Genomic DNA, 16,128 nt, shown 5'->3' on the forward strand with positions numbered 1-16,128 from the left:
AGGGAGGAAAACCGGAGTACCCGGAGAAACGCCCTCGAATCAGGTTGAGATCGGCTGAAACTTAGCCCACATGCAAGCCAGGGCCAAAATTGCTCGCAGTGGTGGGAGGCCCGATAGATAACCACTAAGGCACCCATATTTCAGGGTTCACCCGTGTGGGCCTTCAGCTCAGGACAATTTGCGGGTCGCTTATGTTTTTCCAGGGTTAAGTGTCTTCCCCCAACGCTTCTTAGTATTTCAACTACATCTGGGTCGATATCATCGCCGGTGGAGTCTTCTTCCTGGTAGGAATCAACGAGGCTCTTGAGCAGTTTGGCGGGCTTTTTCCCGCCATCACGGTCAGTGACCTTTGGCGATGGAATTTTTCGCTCCGTGAGTTTCTGTATCGATGAATCACAACCCAAATCACCATCGGCATAAAGACTTACGTCATCATTTGAATTATAGCCCTCAAACCATTTGCGTGGCAGAGAATAATAGTCGTCAGAGCGAGACTTTGCTGTCTAGAACTATACATCATTTCCAAAAGGCTAGACATTAAATTTTTGGCCATATTATTGATGTTTCCAAGGATTGCCTCTAACCCACTGGTCTCGGCCCTCAAACCGACTCCGAAAAAAGAATTCTTATTTGGTTGTTCAATTCCCTCGATGGTCGGGCTGGTAGAACGGGAATCGTGTTTCTTCGCCATTCCAGACAAAAGCTAAAGAAAGGTTCGTATCTCGAACAAAAAGGCCTCAGGAGTTGGATGTTGGAAACCGCATAAAACAGATAAGATTTCTTTCCCGAATAACAGACCAGCAAAGCGAAGCACTGACCGGCTCTGCGCATGCGCATCTCATGTGACTCCGCAGTGACATTGACTGATTGACAGGATAGAATTGCATCTGTTGAATTAAACTTATTAAGTAGTTCCAGCTCTTGAGCTTGGACCTTCCACTTATCACCAAAGCAGCTGGTCTTGGACGTGAAAGAGTTTCCCTGGCCATAACGGCCGTTTATATATATATATTGTATCCAACTCTATTACTTTTCTGTTTGCCCAGTATCTACTTGCAGCATTTTACTTGCCATTTGCAACTTCTAGTTTGTAACTTAAATTATCTAAGCGCGACAGACATTTTTTTGTTACATGAGTGAATTAGATAAGAGTGTTGATCTATCACTTTGCGGTCGTGCCCAAGCACAGTTACAAATGGATTTATTTTTAGATACACTTTGCGCGCGAAACAAACAATCAATTTTAACCAATCAGAAGAAGCCTTGTCACGCGTGACTTCTTCTACCATGTTTTTTCTGGGACATGACAACTTATTTTACGCTGGAACAAAAAATGACTAATTTATGACTGCGCTGGGGAGCCTAGCCATGCCCTAACAACACTCTCTAATTCACTCTTGGTTACGAAGCTTTGAGATGTGTTGTTTCAAAGAAAATTTGTGGGTTAACATTAAGCTGCATAGCGAGTAGGGGCGAGTAATTGTTAAAACTACACAAAAGTAAAAGCACTGTCGTGACACAGCCCCTTTAGGTGTTCATACTACGATAAGCGATAAACACCTTTTTAGAAATGTTGAACAAATTCTTTTCCCTAATCGTCTCATCTAACCCTCTCCTCCCCTAACAATGTTGTTTTTGTTTTATCGCCAATACATATTTCTTCCGTTACCATTTCCCATAATTGTGGCCTTTCCAGAACAGTATCCCAACTACTTTTGTCGTTCATTAGTAATTCTTACAGCTATAATAACATGCTTTCCAATGACTTGCATTTACTAAGAGCTAAGTGTAAAATAGGTACGGGATCATAAGTCTGTAATTTACAGCCGAGTTTTCTACTTTCGGAATTTAAGAGTGCGACCTCGTTGACGTAATTCAAGGATATGATTAACAGTTATCTCCGTGATGTACAATCAGGAAATCAGGCTTTAACCGTAAAATACACAAGGAACTTATCATATATCAAACTTTATCTTAGGGATGAGATATACTAAATGATTGTTGATACTTTTATTAGTTCTTTACCCCCATCGCATTTATTTTATATCCGCAAAAGTGTAGTGGTTTATACTTTATGTAGCTCTTTTAATCGAAGCCCTTTACGCCGTGGGGCTCTAGGCTGGATTAAAACCTAACCACTGAAAAGGCTACCTTGCGAACAAAACGTTTCATTCATTTGTTCATTCGTTTACTCGCACCAGTTTTCTCTCGGCCCAGTCATGACCGTGTTAGGGATTGTTGGGCTCTACTGGGCGTGTGTTAGTGTAAAGGGTGGGGTTGAGAGGCAAAGGCGAAAAAAATATTATTTTCGCATGTCTCCAAAATCTTTGACGAAGGTTTGTGCCTAAGACATACTCACGTCCCATTTTAAGTACGATAAGGAAATCGTTCAATTTTGTTTGTATGATGGTGTAAATGTGTGCTTTGTTAGGCAGTTTTACGGTGTATCAAGAGTAGCAATCGCACCAGGTCAAGGGTGTGCTTCTTGAAAACAGTGCTCAAACGCTACAAACTGTTTAGTGAAAATTCCTTGATAATGAATTTTTATAAAAGGGTTGAAAACATCATCCCCATGCAAACGACTTTCACAAGCTCATGAACGTCCATCGTCAAATTAACTGTAAAATATAGCCAGCCATTGCGAAGAAACACTCGTTCTCCTCCAAGCGTCCTCGGGAGAAGCCACTCGTAATCATCTCGTGTCGCAATTCTAATCACTTTTTTCTTGGGTGGAACAAAGGTTATCACATGATCGTTTAACGCAACATATGAACCACCTTTAGCCCGACTCAGTTTAGGTGAAATTTAAATCACCATATCAGGGTAAAATTAAATGCTATGTTTGTTGTCAAAGTGTACTTAGCAGTTCAAACTGATTGACACATATTAAACGTAGCATGGCTAAAAGAGCACCCAGTTGGCTATTTACATAGCTGAATAGAGAAGGATTCGAGATTAGCCAAGATAAATCCCTCGACGGTCGGAGTGAATTTTAAATCCGCCCTGCCCATATAACCACAAGTAAATCCGGCACCCCGACAAGTTCGACAACTGCATCACACTTGTGCAGGTTTTGTTCAGCTTTCAGTACGATTCGCTTTGGGACAATCGGACTCATTCTGTCGTTTTATAGAAGTGGTCCTATTTTTCGTTCATCTTGTGGTGCATGCACTGAAGGAGTTCTTTCTTGAACGTGGTGATGTGTGTTTACGTGTTTTCCAAGGGTTTACCCTGCAGATAACGGGGCGATTTTTTACAATCACCTTAAAATGCTTCATGACAACTCTGAATGTAAGCCACCTTCTGAAGAATAAGGCTGTGTACTCAGTTCTCTCATTAATTTGTATTTCCATATCATGCAATTGAATACCCTGGATTCCAGAGGTTATTTTCTCGCTATGAAAAGAGCGACAAAATAGCGAGTCCTCTGGAATCTAGGGTAGCAATTGCAATGCACACGTGCGAGAAAAACTAAAATGTTTGTTTTTTGTTTGCTCGTGCTGTTGAAGGACTAAAGAATTGTTAAAAATGAGAATGCCATTTGAAAAACACAGAACGTTCTAAAAGAAAAAGCCAAAAGAAAACAACACATGAAGAGGATCAGTTCTTTTCCGACTGCTTAGACAACTTTGTCGATGATGCGGTTAGTTTCACGGAGCCCGGTTCCGAAGTGGAACTTCGGATAGCCCATTGTTATTTCGATAGAAGGGATCAGGATTGCATCGTATCTAGGATCGGTCATTAGGTCGTCTTCAGCGAACTGAAGAGTTCAAAGAGGTCGATTATCTTAGTTCCGCAAGCCGGGACTCTACAAAGCAAAAACCCATGTATTCATCGAGACAAAAAAATTAGGCGATAATATTCATTTCAGGCAATCCGATTTCCCAATTGAAATTTTTTAAGTCCTGATCGGTATTAGGAGCAAATAATCTATTTCTGGTGCATTCTTCTATAGGGAAAATGTCGTCGCTTTGTGCGATAAGGAGAGATAATAGGATTGAAATACTACCATGATAACCTGATAATCCCCTTCAGCCCAAAGGCTAAAATATATCAGCTGGAATTGATCAACCTTCTCTCTAAATTCCTTGGGTGAGGGGCGTGAACATCAGGCTTCTTCCCGACCAAACACGTGTTTCGCAAGCTTTTAGTTCATCGTCTTCCTTTTATTGGAATCAATGAAAAAGTCAACAAAAATTTTACGATTTTTCTTCTTTAATAATCTTAAGTCTAGAGGAACAGACTTTCAGCCATTTTTATTCCCCTTCTCGGAGGGGAAGAATGGACCTCGAAAGATAAACAAATGTCATACGATACGTAAAGTTAACGCCCTGGTAGAACTGGTCGTGTGAAAGCGAAGAACAGCGAAGAGAACACGCATTGCCCATCAAGGTGACACACCCTGGAACGAATCGCTAATGAATGACAAAGTCAATCTTTCTGCACCTGTTACAACAGCAGGGAGGCTTGTCTCGAGGATGCCTTCTGACGAAAATGCCCTCATAACCTATAAATCATGTGATTCCCTCTTTCTGGTTATGTTTTTGGAGGAAAAACGCATTGATTGATCACGTTATGCAAGGGCACCCAACGAGCAAATCAAGCAAAAAGCATTTGTGAGACATTTCTAGGCTCCTTGTAATATATGAAGATTGTCTAAAGAGATGTTTATATCACCTAGAAAAATTTGATCTATTCGGATATCTTAGCTGAAAATGGAAGTGTCCGAAAATTTTAGGGAAGGGACTACTTTTCCCTGTTTCGAATCTTTTAGGTGATGTTTTAGTAAAAAAAGATCTGTAGCTGTTTGGCAACGTAGAACCGACTCTCCCGAAGACATATGTCACCGAAGATTATCGTTGGGTGCCCCTGATAATGGTCATTGCCCCGAACTCAGGAGGGTACATACGCCTAAAGGTCACGCTGATCTTTACAAACTTTACGTTTATTTTCTTTCCAAAACAATTGATAACACTGACCTTTCTTGCTTTCCCTTTCAATTCCCCTCTCTCACACACGACCCAAATTCAATTGTCAATCAATCAATCACTGAAAATCACATTAAGCAAATAATAACATCCGTGACACCATTACCGCTCATCATTAAAAAAACAATCTCTGTTAAGCATGTCTACTGAAAAGTGCACCTGACAAAGAGCAAACTATTGCAAGGTGCTCCAAAAGGACGAAAAAATTCTTCTTAGAGGGCTCTTCAGCATTTCTACTACATCTCTCGCCGTTTCGTAGCATTGTGATCTCCGTAAATAGCAACACATTTCTCGAAAGAGTATGAAGTTACGACTTATTCTCCACATACTGACATTTTCATTTCACACAACAATTTGTGGCATCACTAACATAATTGCCTCCTTGCTTCAATGCTGAAAAGCAAAGCAACCGACACTTGTTTTTGACTGATCCTTTTTTAGCACTTAAACGGCTCGCGTTTGCCACATCGTTTGGAGACAATAAGCGTAAAACGATTTTTGGCAGTATTAGTGCGACAATTGCCTCTCACTGCCGGAGAAAATGATCAGATCTCACAAGAGTAATATGTGAAAAGCAATCGATGGTAATATTCTTTAATTCCAGTAGATCAGGTATTCAAACCCAAGGGTTAAAGAGTTGCGAGCATCAGACCTCTTATTAAAAAAAACAATTTCCGATTCAAGTTTTTCTTATAGCCATTTTTTATTACCTTTGATTTGATTTCGACTCTACACGCTAGCTAAGGACACTGATATCTTCGTCTCCTGTAATTTTTCACTAAGGTGAAATAAACAATTTCAGTAATTTTGTTCACAGTAATTGCGTATTGCTGCTATATACCTGGTCTACTATTACAACCCAACAATCTCATTTTTGTTTCATCTAACGGTTCCCAATTACTCCGTAACGATTATGTTTAAAATTAAGTGTACTACTGCACGGAGAAAACGGCAATAGGTTACCATATCGGATATTTTAACACGACCGCGAGAAATCAAAGAAAAAACATCCTCCCGAAGATAGTATTCCAGATGTGGTACATAGTTCTCACGGGGTACTTCAATTAAATGTAATTCCATCGTTGATCTGTATGATACGATAATTTCATAGTAACGTTCCTTCAATCAACTGCGCAAAGAGGAGAGAGGCCGCAGGGATATAACGATGGACCTTGGGGCCTGTTTCTGCAAATGTCCCGGGAGCTTTTCGGGCCCGAAAAGCAGATCTATTTATTTTGAAGAATTGATCGTTAAACATATTTTTAACACGAGAGAAAACAAAACAATCGCAAAGTTGCATGACTTGAAACGTTTTCCTTTTGAAGATACGAGGCGTTCGATTCCTTGGGGGCTCGTTGGGTCGGATGATTCTCTACTCAACTCCGACAGATAATAATTCTCCCTTTGCATAAAAATCAACATTTCATTCGATTTGCTTTGATTTGATTCCTGGAGGGTTGTGGATAAAAAAAGTAAAGTTTATCACTCAAGTTGCCCTCGCAAAATATGAATAAAGCTAAATAAACGGTAGATCAATCTGTTAGATAGCCTGACTTGACAAGTTTCAGTTTATATCTTGACAAAGAAACTAATATGTTCAGCCGACATGAAGAACCAAAAAATTGATTGCTAATATATCAACAGAATGAAACGTAGGATCTCGTTTAAGGTAGCCAGTGGTTATATTGCGTGGAGACTATTCCCTTGCAGTGTTTTCCGTTTCGTGGCCATTCAAATCAGAATTTCGGGTTAAGACTCCAACAAAGGTTTTCTTAACCCTTTCACATCCGAGGGCTTCCCTATTGACGAGTAAAATCGTCTGGCGTTAGACAGAGTAAAATCTATAAGTGTCAATTTGCAGTTTTGGCGGTGAAAGGGTTAAACAGCGCCCTAAAGATATTCATCTGAAATTTGTCATTTGGAGTGATCACAGTAAAAAGTTAGAGCACAATTTTCTAATGATTGTACTGACACATCCTTGAGCAAACAAGAGTATGATGTCACCAACAAAAACAACAATTTATTCAGGTATTTCCATTTTTTTAATAGGATTACCTATTAAATTATGCAATGGAAATTACCATTCTATTTAACTAAATAAATAATCGCGAATGTAACCATAGTTAATCTAGGGACTGGTTATGAAACCATGGGAATTTCAAAAGCAGGAACAATACAGTCGCAATTAGATGTTGAACCGACCGTGACCCTGCACAATCTTTTGTTTTTGTTAATTTAGAATAAATTAGTCGAAGCTTTTGATTGGTTATCCTGCCGAAAAAAGCGTGTTTTTGTCGGGTTTTGTGCAGGGTCAAGGCCAAAAAAGCGAACAAAAACAAGAAACTTGTCGAGTTTTATAACCAGCCTACATCTATTAACTATGCTGTAACTCATAACGTCATAAACAAAAGCAGCAAATGATCTACAATGATCTACAAACGAAATGATCAATATTGTTTAAAAGAACAAAAGTTTGGAAGTGATATCAGGGTCTAAACTAAGATTGTGCACTGTTAACACTGTCACGGTCAATTCAACATCGATTGCGCAACATTGTTCTCGTTTTGGTTTCACCACCAGTCCCTCGAATAACTATGATGTCAATGAAGTGTCGATATGTAATAAAAAGATCCAAGGTATTAGCATAACAATAATCATCCCGTAATGCCACAAACCATAATTTGTGGAGGAAAACTTCTAACCATGCAAAAACACGGAGATCTCTCGTTTTATAATTCTCCAATGTCATGTGGACTTGCAACTGCTGAGCTGCAGAACGGCAGGGTATCCTCTACCTTCGGATTCTATAAGCAGGTGAGGTCAACGATGGAGACATCAGCAAGAGCTCATGACCTCCACTCTTTTCGTGCAAAAAAGACCCTGACAACTTTGTATTAAACAGTGACAATAAATTGTGAGGAGTCAATTACTTGGCTAAATTGTGCAAACATATCTCTCCATATCGTAAATATAACGCTCGATTTTCGTTCCATTTAGATGGAAGGATTCGTTGCAACAAAGCAAAATTGTTACATTACCTTCTTTGTGAGTCTATAGTTTGTATATCTGAATGTTTGTAGCAAGAGAATATGAATACACTCGAATCACACTTCAAGGCTTTAATTAGCGACACTTCAGTGATAAAATCTGACATCATGATCCGCTTAGCTGAGCCCAAGCATGTGTCGGGACACCCCCTAAAAATTACCCAAAGTTTAGTGATTTGCGCCTTTGATCTGCGAATTCCACGAAGAGTAACTGCAGAATATCCGGCCACTGAAAGTAGTATACAGTCCAGACATGTCCTTTGTTGGTGATTGTGTCAGTTCGTTGGGTTGTTCTGTGTTTTCGTAACTGCCAGACTACGTGTTTCATGCACATTCTCTATCGTTAGTGCAGGATAATACATACACCACGTTTAGTATTTCGCGGCTGCTGAGAACTGAGAAAATGCAAAAAATGAATGATGTGCGAACAATATAACGTCACTCCTTTTCAGACAGAGAAGACCGGAGATATCAATATCGAAGGAACTATTTATCCTTTGCACGCGTGTAAAGATTCCCAAAATTATTGCCAAGGTTAAAAGGATGTCAGCTGTAAAGTAGGTACTTAACCTTGATGCGTAAAAAAAACACTTCAAAGGGCACATGTAATATACAAAGTAAAAAAAATGGTGGGTGCCCAGGGGTAGGTGATACTTTGTACTGGATAGGTTTGCAACTCAATCCAGTTCCGTTGAATATACCGACATTTCAAATATAAAAAAGTGGACTTTGCAAGAGCTCTGTATTGAACGAGATTTTCAGTTTTTTCAACATGCATACCAAATAGACGGCTAACACTGATCTGCTCACGATTTTTTGGTTTACTATCAAATGACGTCAAAGTGGAAAGCAAGAGAGCATATTACGCTTGTAAGAACCGCCCATATTCTGACCTCCAAAAACAACTAGCCGGTATTCAAAGTAGCATGTCAATTAATCATTTTATTTTATGAAGAGTACTGCCATAGGCTCTGACCTTTCTCCGTGGGGCAGTCCTCAGCACTTGCAACTTATGAAATCGGCACACACGTAGAGACACGTACTGCAAATATTTTTTGGGATCCCTTATTTATTAAAAACGCTTTAAAAGTATCATGAGCATATCGTATTGTTTTCCAACACACTTCTCAGTTGAGACACTTACTACCCATTTTTATTTCTATATGGATCTCGTTACCCTCATTGTTCAACTCCGAAATTTGATGTAGAGCAAAGTCGCATATAAAATAAAATGGATAAAATTACTGACCTGAGGCAGTTAAACATGGCAAATAAGATAACATACGGATTAAGGCCGTTCTATTAATAACATCGTTATCTGTGAAAATGCAAAGGCAAAAAGTTTCTTTCGGGTGTGTAGGCGGTGCATGGATAGCAACATTTTCACTAGGTTGCAATTAAGATATTCAGATGTTAGAATTTAAAATCCCTTAATCCTGATTTGATATCATTAAATAGATGCAAAAGACTCTTTTAGGAAGTTCAAAATCGCCTATTTGTATGCTCATTTAAAGACTTTTTTAGTCTGGGTTACCGCAGAACCGATTATTTTTTGAAAATTTCGATGGAAACACTGACAGCATGAGGCCGCCCATATGTTTCTTCGAATGTCATTCACGTTTCCTATACGCCGGATATCCTGTTTGCCACATTCAAATGTCGTAGGAATTTGCCGCAGTGACTGTTTGTCCGCAGAGAAGCAAGCAAGAGAAGTGAACTTTGTGACTGTGACAATGTCTTTTCTGAACGCGCGAGTTTCTCCTGAGCTACCTTCGACGAATTCGGTTGGAGAAACTGAACTAAAGACCTCGTTTGGTATGGAGAGAGAAAAAGAAGATTATAATTGTGACAATGGAAAGGACACTGCTTTTGATGATACTCGTGACACTAAGGAATGTCAAGAGGGGATTGATTGTATGCCTGCTCAAGAGAACCATCTGTTTAGCTCCAGTGGTCAGTTACTCGATGGAAAAACCATCCAGACTCCAAAATGTCTATCCTATAACCCCGACGAAACAGCATCTCCTGTATGGAGATCGCGTTCCCGTAGCATACTCTTGGTTTTATGCCTGATGTGCGCGGCCTCACTTTTTCTCACACTGCTTATGCTGTTTGGAGCGGTTAGAACTCTACCAGATTGCCCATGCACCGCGAAACCAGGTACACAAGTTCAATGTTTAAGATATTTTTTCCTCTAAATTAAACCGCGAATTTCACGTGAAATAAAGTGTAAGGATTTGCCGGTTCGTGTGAGATAGTCATTCACAATGTCAGGTGCAACAAATAGAAAACTTTAGTCAATTATTTAACCCCTCTTGGAAGAGCCGAAAAGATTAGGGATTCAAAGGACGTTTAATTTAAGATATTTATTATCAACCGTTGCATAGGATTTGATATAAGGGGAAACAGTTTGGGTCCAAAGCTACGACAAATGAAATTAACATCTCCTACACACACTTTGCTCTTGCACTTTCCAAACATCGCTTCGCCCTGACGAATAAGTCGAAAGGGCCAATAATTCAAGTTTTCGTGGTATCCAAAACTTAGGATAAAAAACATTTTAGTTCTTTTCAGTTCCTAGGTATCTAAGCCCAATAAGCAGATACCAAACTTACAATTTTTTACCGATTTTTTTTGTCAGCAAACTCTAGGGTTGATTCCTCAGAGGCGGTTTTATTTATTTAGATGATGTGTAATCGATAAGCGAAAATCTCTTAATTTGTTGATCTACGTGACGAATTGACGAAAAAAAAAGGGCAGCACTTTGTTAAACCATCATTTGCTGTGTTTAATGTAAACTTGTTATATGTCGATTCGCATTTTTGCAGTCAATGCATCTGTCATGCCACGCGAACAGTGACTTGAGATTATGGAGGAATTTCGTGACAGATTTGGTCAGTTCATACCAAGATTTCTGGGTTTCAACTCTTTGACCTATTTCTGGTGCCAGGTCTTAAGTACAAATCGCACATTATCCACAACAATTTAATTAATTAAAGAAAAAAGTCTAAAAGCCTATTTTCTGCCCGTTTACCTAACAGCAACAACAATACAGGCAACCCCTATTCGCGGGATCGACTGAAGATATTAAATGTTGTCTTAAGTCAATCCCTTTATCAACCATGCTCAAACTTCTACAATACCGAGTTGACACTCATTACTGAGTTAATCACAGAAAAAAAAGTGTTTAAATTTCCACTATGAACTGGCAGAGTTAGCTCATATACGCGTAAAATTGCAGAAAAATGCTTTCGAGTCATTTCAGTCATCATCTCGTGTACAATCTCAAAAATTGTCGCACAGTCACGTCACAGCGCGAAAAGAACATTCAAAATCACTGATTCAGTGCAAAAGAAAGAATGCAAAACTCGGTTAATATTCTTGGATCGTTTTAATACCGGTGTTCACTAATCTTTCAACTCTGAGTAAACAAGCCTTCATTCCGCAACTTCATTACATCCTCAACTCCACTGTCATTATAATAGGCCTCACACAAAGTATTAAAAACTATTATCTTCCTGAGAATAGCATTCTTACTTTGAGCCGATGGTTACCCACAAAAATTCCACTGGAATATGCACTTTGGAGAGGCGAGGTGGCTTTGAAAGGTACCTCAATTTCCCCTAGGCGAGAAAGAGTAGAGTAAAATTCATAGTCTTGAGTGACTCCTCTAAATTTGTGCCTGTGTTCACTAATATTTTATCTCCTTTCAACTCTGAGTAAACAAGCCTTCATCCGCAACTTCATTACTTCCTCAACTCCACGGTCATTATATCAACAAGCAGTACGGAGAAATAGGTCTCACACAAAGCATTAGAAAGTATTCTCTTCCTGAGGATAGCATTCTTACTTTGAGCCCATGGTTACCCACAAAAAATTTCACCGGAATATGCACTTTGGAGAGGTTAGGTGGCTTTTGAAAGGTACCTCAATTTCCCCTAGGCGAGAAAGAGAAGAGTAAAATTCATAGTCATGAGTTACTCCTCTAAATTTGTGCTTGTGTCATCACGGAGCCAAAGTAAACAGTGTTGTTCCTTGAAATCAATGGAATGCACCTGAAAGGATGCCGTCGAGAAATTCTAATCTAAGGTGGAATTGAACCGTCTAATAAGTTGAGGCAAAGAAAGTGCTTAAAGGCAACGGATACACTTGCGTTTCACGTAAAAAAATCCTGCACTTGGCCTGAGGTCGACTGCAAACTGACCGATGACATAAATGTGAATAAACAATTCCCTGCAAACGTGTTTACATTTATTCTACACCACGCGAGACTTTCTCTCCCTCCCTCTCTCTAGTCCACTAACAAGTAAAAAAATCATCTTCACAATGAGGGCTGTGACCTTGAAAGCAAACGTTCAAATAGAATGAGCTATTGAAGTTTTCTATAAGGATATACTCATACGCTTGGTCAAAAAAATGGGCGGACGTTCTTTTGTTGATCTATGCCCTGTTTGCGCGTCATTCCACATCTAATACAACTCCAATGTTTCCTGACACTTCCGTTAGGAGACAAAAAGACGTCTGCAATGCACTTTTTAAAAATATTCATATCAATTGGGAGAATATATTGGGACTTAAGAGTAGTGCACAGCTAACAGCTATTCGCACGGCACTCGGATATTCCAAAGTACATACATACATACACTGACATACATACTCAATTGACCACTACCCATACCCTAGGATCAATGAAAAAAATCAACGATGCAACGGAACAGAACAGCTGTTGCAAGAAGGCAAACTGGCCTGAAGCAAACCAATTGGCTATACACCAGTGAAGTCGAGAACTTGAACCACGGACTACCAGGATCAAATTCAACAAGTGCATGATCAGAAAGGGTCTTGAACCAGGGATCTCCGGATCTCAAGAAAAGTGCCCTAACCACTGGGCTGCATGGGAAGTTTAAGAAATCACGACGGCTACGGCGACGAAAACATCACTTTAAATTATTATTAGTTTGAGCTATCCCAAGTGTTTCGCGATGTTTCCACCTTGTTTATGTTGTACAATATAGACGAAGTATGCTACAACCAGATTGGTACGTACGGATTAGAAGAAAAGAGAGAGTAAGAAAGATTCACTGTTGTTTGTCCACGTTGTCGTCAAAACCTGAAAATTGGTCATTTCACTGCGTGCCGCACGTGCAGCACGATCCATTGTTTCCTCTTTTAACCAATAATATTACTGCTTTTTGGCGTCGTCGTTGCCGTAGCCGTCGTCATTTCTTAAACTCCCTAGTAACAATTTGACGGTGTATCTCTCCTTGTCATAACTTTCATATGAAAATGAACGAAAAGGTCACTCTGAATGGACAGCCTTCTGTAAGACATTTCACTATTTTTCATTCGACAGGCAGTGCCAATGCTAATCAGACTGTAGATGGGTATGCAGCCCTTTCAAAAAGTGTTCAAGACCTCAGACAGCGTTTCACTACTGACCTCGAGGTAATCCCAAGTGCCTATATAGTTATTCAAGTACACTATTCTTAAAATTTGCATAAGAGAAAATACAACATACTGCAAGCCTGATAATAACCCGGTTTCGTTTTTGTTTTTTTGTTTTTTTGACGAACATCATCTTAATTAATGGTCTGTAAAAGGCGTCTAAGACTATTTTTGCAACTGAGCTATCATCTGTACATTTTTATTTCTTTATTCTTTAAAACCACGGGGCTCGATAGAGCCTGTGATGGCTAAACTGACCTATTGCTGTGCTCATAACCTATCCTTTTCCACACTAGCATTTACGCCTGGTTTAAATCATTCAGTATGCTGTCATCCAAACAGGTCTAAACACAATATATTGACAGAAAGAAACTTTTGTCGAGAAACGTTAACACCTTCTCTTTTTATCTATCACACATTTTTGTTGAGTGAAGGGGTCACAAAAAAGTATGTCAGAAGAACTTGCCAAGATGAAGAATCATAACGAAAAGGTGAGGAAGGGTCGACCGTACTATCAAGCAGTTCTGTAGTTTGCTAAACATGAAAACAAAAATGACCCACGTAAACCACGGCTCAGATTGAATCCGTATTCACTGGAACCTGAATGATGTCACGACACTTGTCGCAGGCTCTACAGTTTCTAAACTATTTTTTCTAACGCAACAATACTTTAGAAATGTCGCTCATCCGGAAATTTGTTACAGCCATATTTGGTCAGGTTTTAGAGCACTGGTTTTTCACGACTGTTGCAGACTTTTTTCATAACAGCGACCAAATAAAATAGTCCACTTAATTACACGTAGCCGACACAAAGCACGGGAAAATGTGTACGCGCGAGCCACGATTGGTTTTGGTTTCACTTCTGATTGGTCGAGAAAGTGGCGCGAGAACTTTGAACCAATCACTGAGTGAAGAAATGCAAAACCAAAGTAATTCACAAATTACTTTCGACATTCAATTGAAAACCACTCTAACTCAAATCAATTCAAGTGTTGGTTCTTGAGGAGAGGGAAAACCGGAGTTCCCGGGGAAAACCAACCATCAAGCTCATTCATGTAACGACGAATCTGGGATTCAAACCCGGGCCACATTGGTGAGAGGCAAGTGTTCCAGCCACTAGTCACTGCTCTGCAACGCTCTGCAGCATCTAGTATTTAAGCTTTTGGGGGGAGGCGGGAAATGTGATCAACGTTCATTCTTTCACACGCTCCTCTGCCTCCACTAACGTCAAAACAAAACAATCTTAGATATCAGTGCAAACTAATTCGTTTTCGTTTTAAAAGTAAAAATTGCTAATAGTTATCGTTTCTCTTTTTATTCTCAACACAATTAATCTGAATTTGCCCTTTTTGACGCTCGAGGTATACAAGGCGTGAAAAAAAAACATTCAAAAAGTGCGGATGGGCATTACCAATTGCGTTGTTCTTTTGACAGATCGGGATAGAACTTGAGGATATCAAAAAGAAATATGAGCAGCTTAAAGCAGAGGTAAGAAGCCAATAGCTTAGCCTTTTAAGACTGAGTATTGAAAAGGCTCCGGTTGTCCGGAACTGGGCAGGTCCAACATATTACAAGAGAAGGTTAGGGTTAGGCTAAGTGAATTAGATATTCCCATTCCAGTAGTTAACTGAATTATAGATTTCCTATCGCATCGTTGCCAGCGCGTAAAACTCGCTGAGGTTTGTTTCTCCGAATGGGGATCAGTTCCATCAGGTGTTCCTCAAGGAACAAAATTAGGTCCGTGGCGTTTTCTTTGTTCTTATTAATGATCTAGAAGTAGGCAATGACTCAAATGCAGAATTGTGGAACTATGTTGATCACACAACAACATCTGAGATCGTTTTTAAAGGAAAACAAGTTAATTCCCAACTTATAGCTGACCAAGTAGTAGAGTGGTCATCACACAACAGAGTTCAGCTAAATAGTGAAAAATAGAAAGAGCTTAGGATTTCTTTTGCTAAGAAAGAGGACGATTTTCGAACCATTAACGTAAATGGGAAAATTTTGTAGGTTGCTAGGCGTCACAATTTCAAATGACCTTACTTGGAATGAACATAATTTAGCACAGTAATTAAGAAGGCTTCAAAGCGCTTGCACTTCCTGGTACAGGTAAAGTGAGCTAGGTTACCATGCCACGAACTCATTTTGTTCTGTTGTACCTGTATTTAGATCAATTCTAAGCTACGCCGCACCAGTATATCATTATACTCTTCCGGTATATTTAAAGAATGATCTAGAGCGTGTACAGAAGAGAGCTTCTTCTATCTATCTATAGGGAAAACATTAAATGATTGAGTAACAGTAGTCATAATTAAGAATTCATCATTAAACGAACCAAGATAGCAAATTCATTAAACCTGGTTTTCATTAGGGAAGCGGCACACGCTCAAGCCGTAATAAGAGCATTTATTTCACCGTGAAAACTGGGTTAACGCAAGCCCAAGTCTATGGATCAAAATCTTTCCTTTTCCTTGTGCTTGCAATTATGCTTGATTATACTTGAGTTCGCAAAAAACGAAAAAAAAAACGAAACACAGCATAAGCACAAGAAACTCATTTAAGGACCGTGCCTACTATTGTTATTGCGCATACGTTCTGCGCATCTCGAGATACTCGGATTTCCTATCGGTGATGCTTAAAAATACCGG

At 39.5% G+C, this 16,128-nt stretch overlaps 1 protein-coding gene across 8 annotated transcripts in view; it reads left to right on the forward strand.

Annotated features, from left to right (window-relative positions):
• The window catches only part of LOC138025242 (uncharacterized), a 43,266-nt gene that overhangs the window by 11,616 nt on the left and 15,522 nt on the right, over positions 1-16,128 (forward strand). For 6 of the 8 annotated variants that reach the window (XR_011127153.1, XR_011127154.1, XM_068872467.1 and 3 more), the window contains exons 1-4: positions 9,624-10,195; positions 13,389-13,480; positions 13,915-13,971; positions 14,915-14,968. Coding sequence is in view for 5 of the 8 variants with exons in the window: in XM_068872467.1 (XP_068728568.1) it covers positions 9,631-10,195; positions 13,389-13,480; positions 13,915-13,971; positions 14,915-14,968 (768 nt within the window). In the remaining 3 variants the exon portion in view is untranslated. Of the gene's footprint in view, positions 1-9,623; positions 10,196-13,388; positions 13,481-13,914; positions 13,972-14,914; positions 14,969-16,128 lie in introns of those variants that run through there. The other 2 variants (XR_011127155.1, XM_068872471.1) reach the window with 1 other exon arrangement.

This window comes from Montipora capricornis, chromosome 12, assembly GCF_036669925.1.
Source record: "Montipora capricornis isolate CH-2021 chromosome 12, ASM3666992v2, whole genome shotgun sequence".
Classification (NCBI taxonomy): Eukaryota; Metazoa; Cnidaria; class Anthozoa; order Scleractinia; family Acroporidae; genus Montipora; species Montipora capricornis.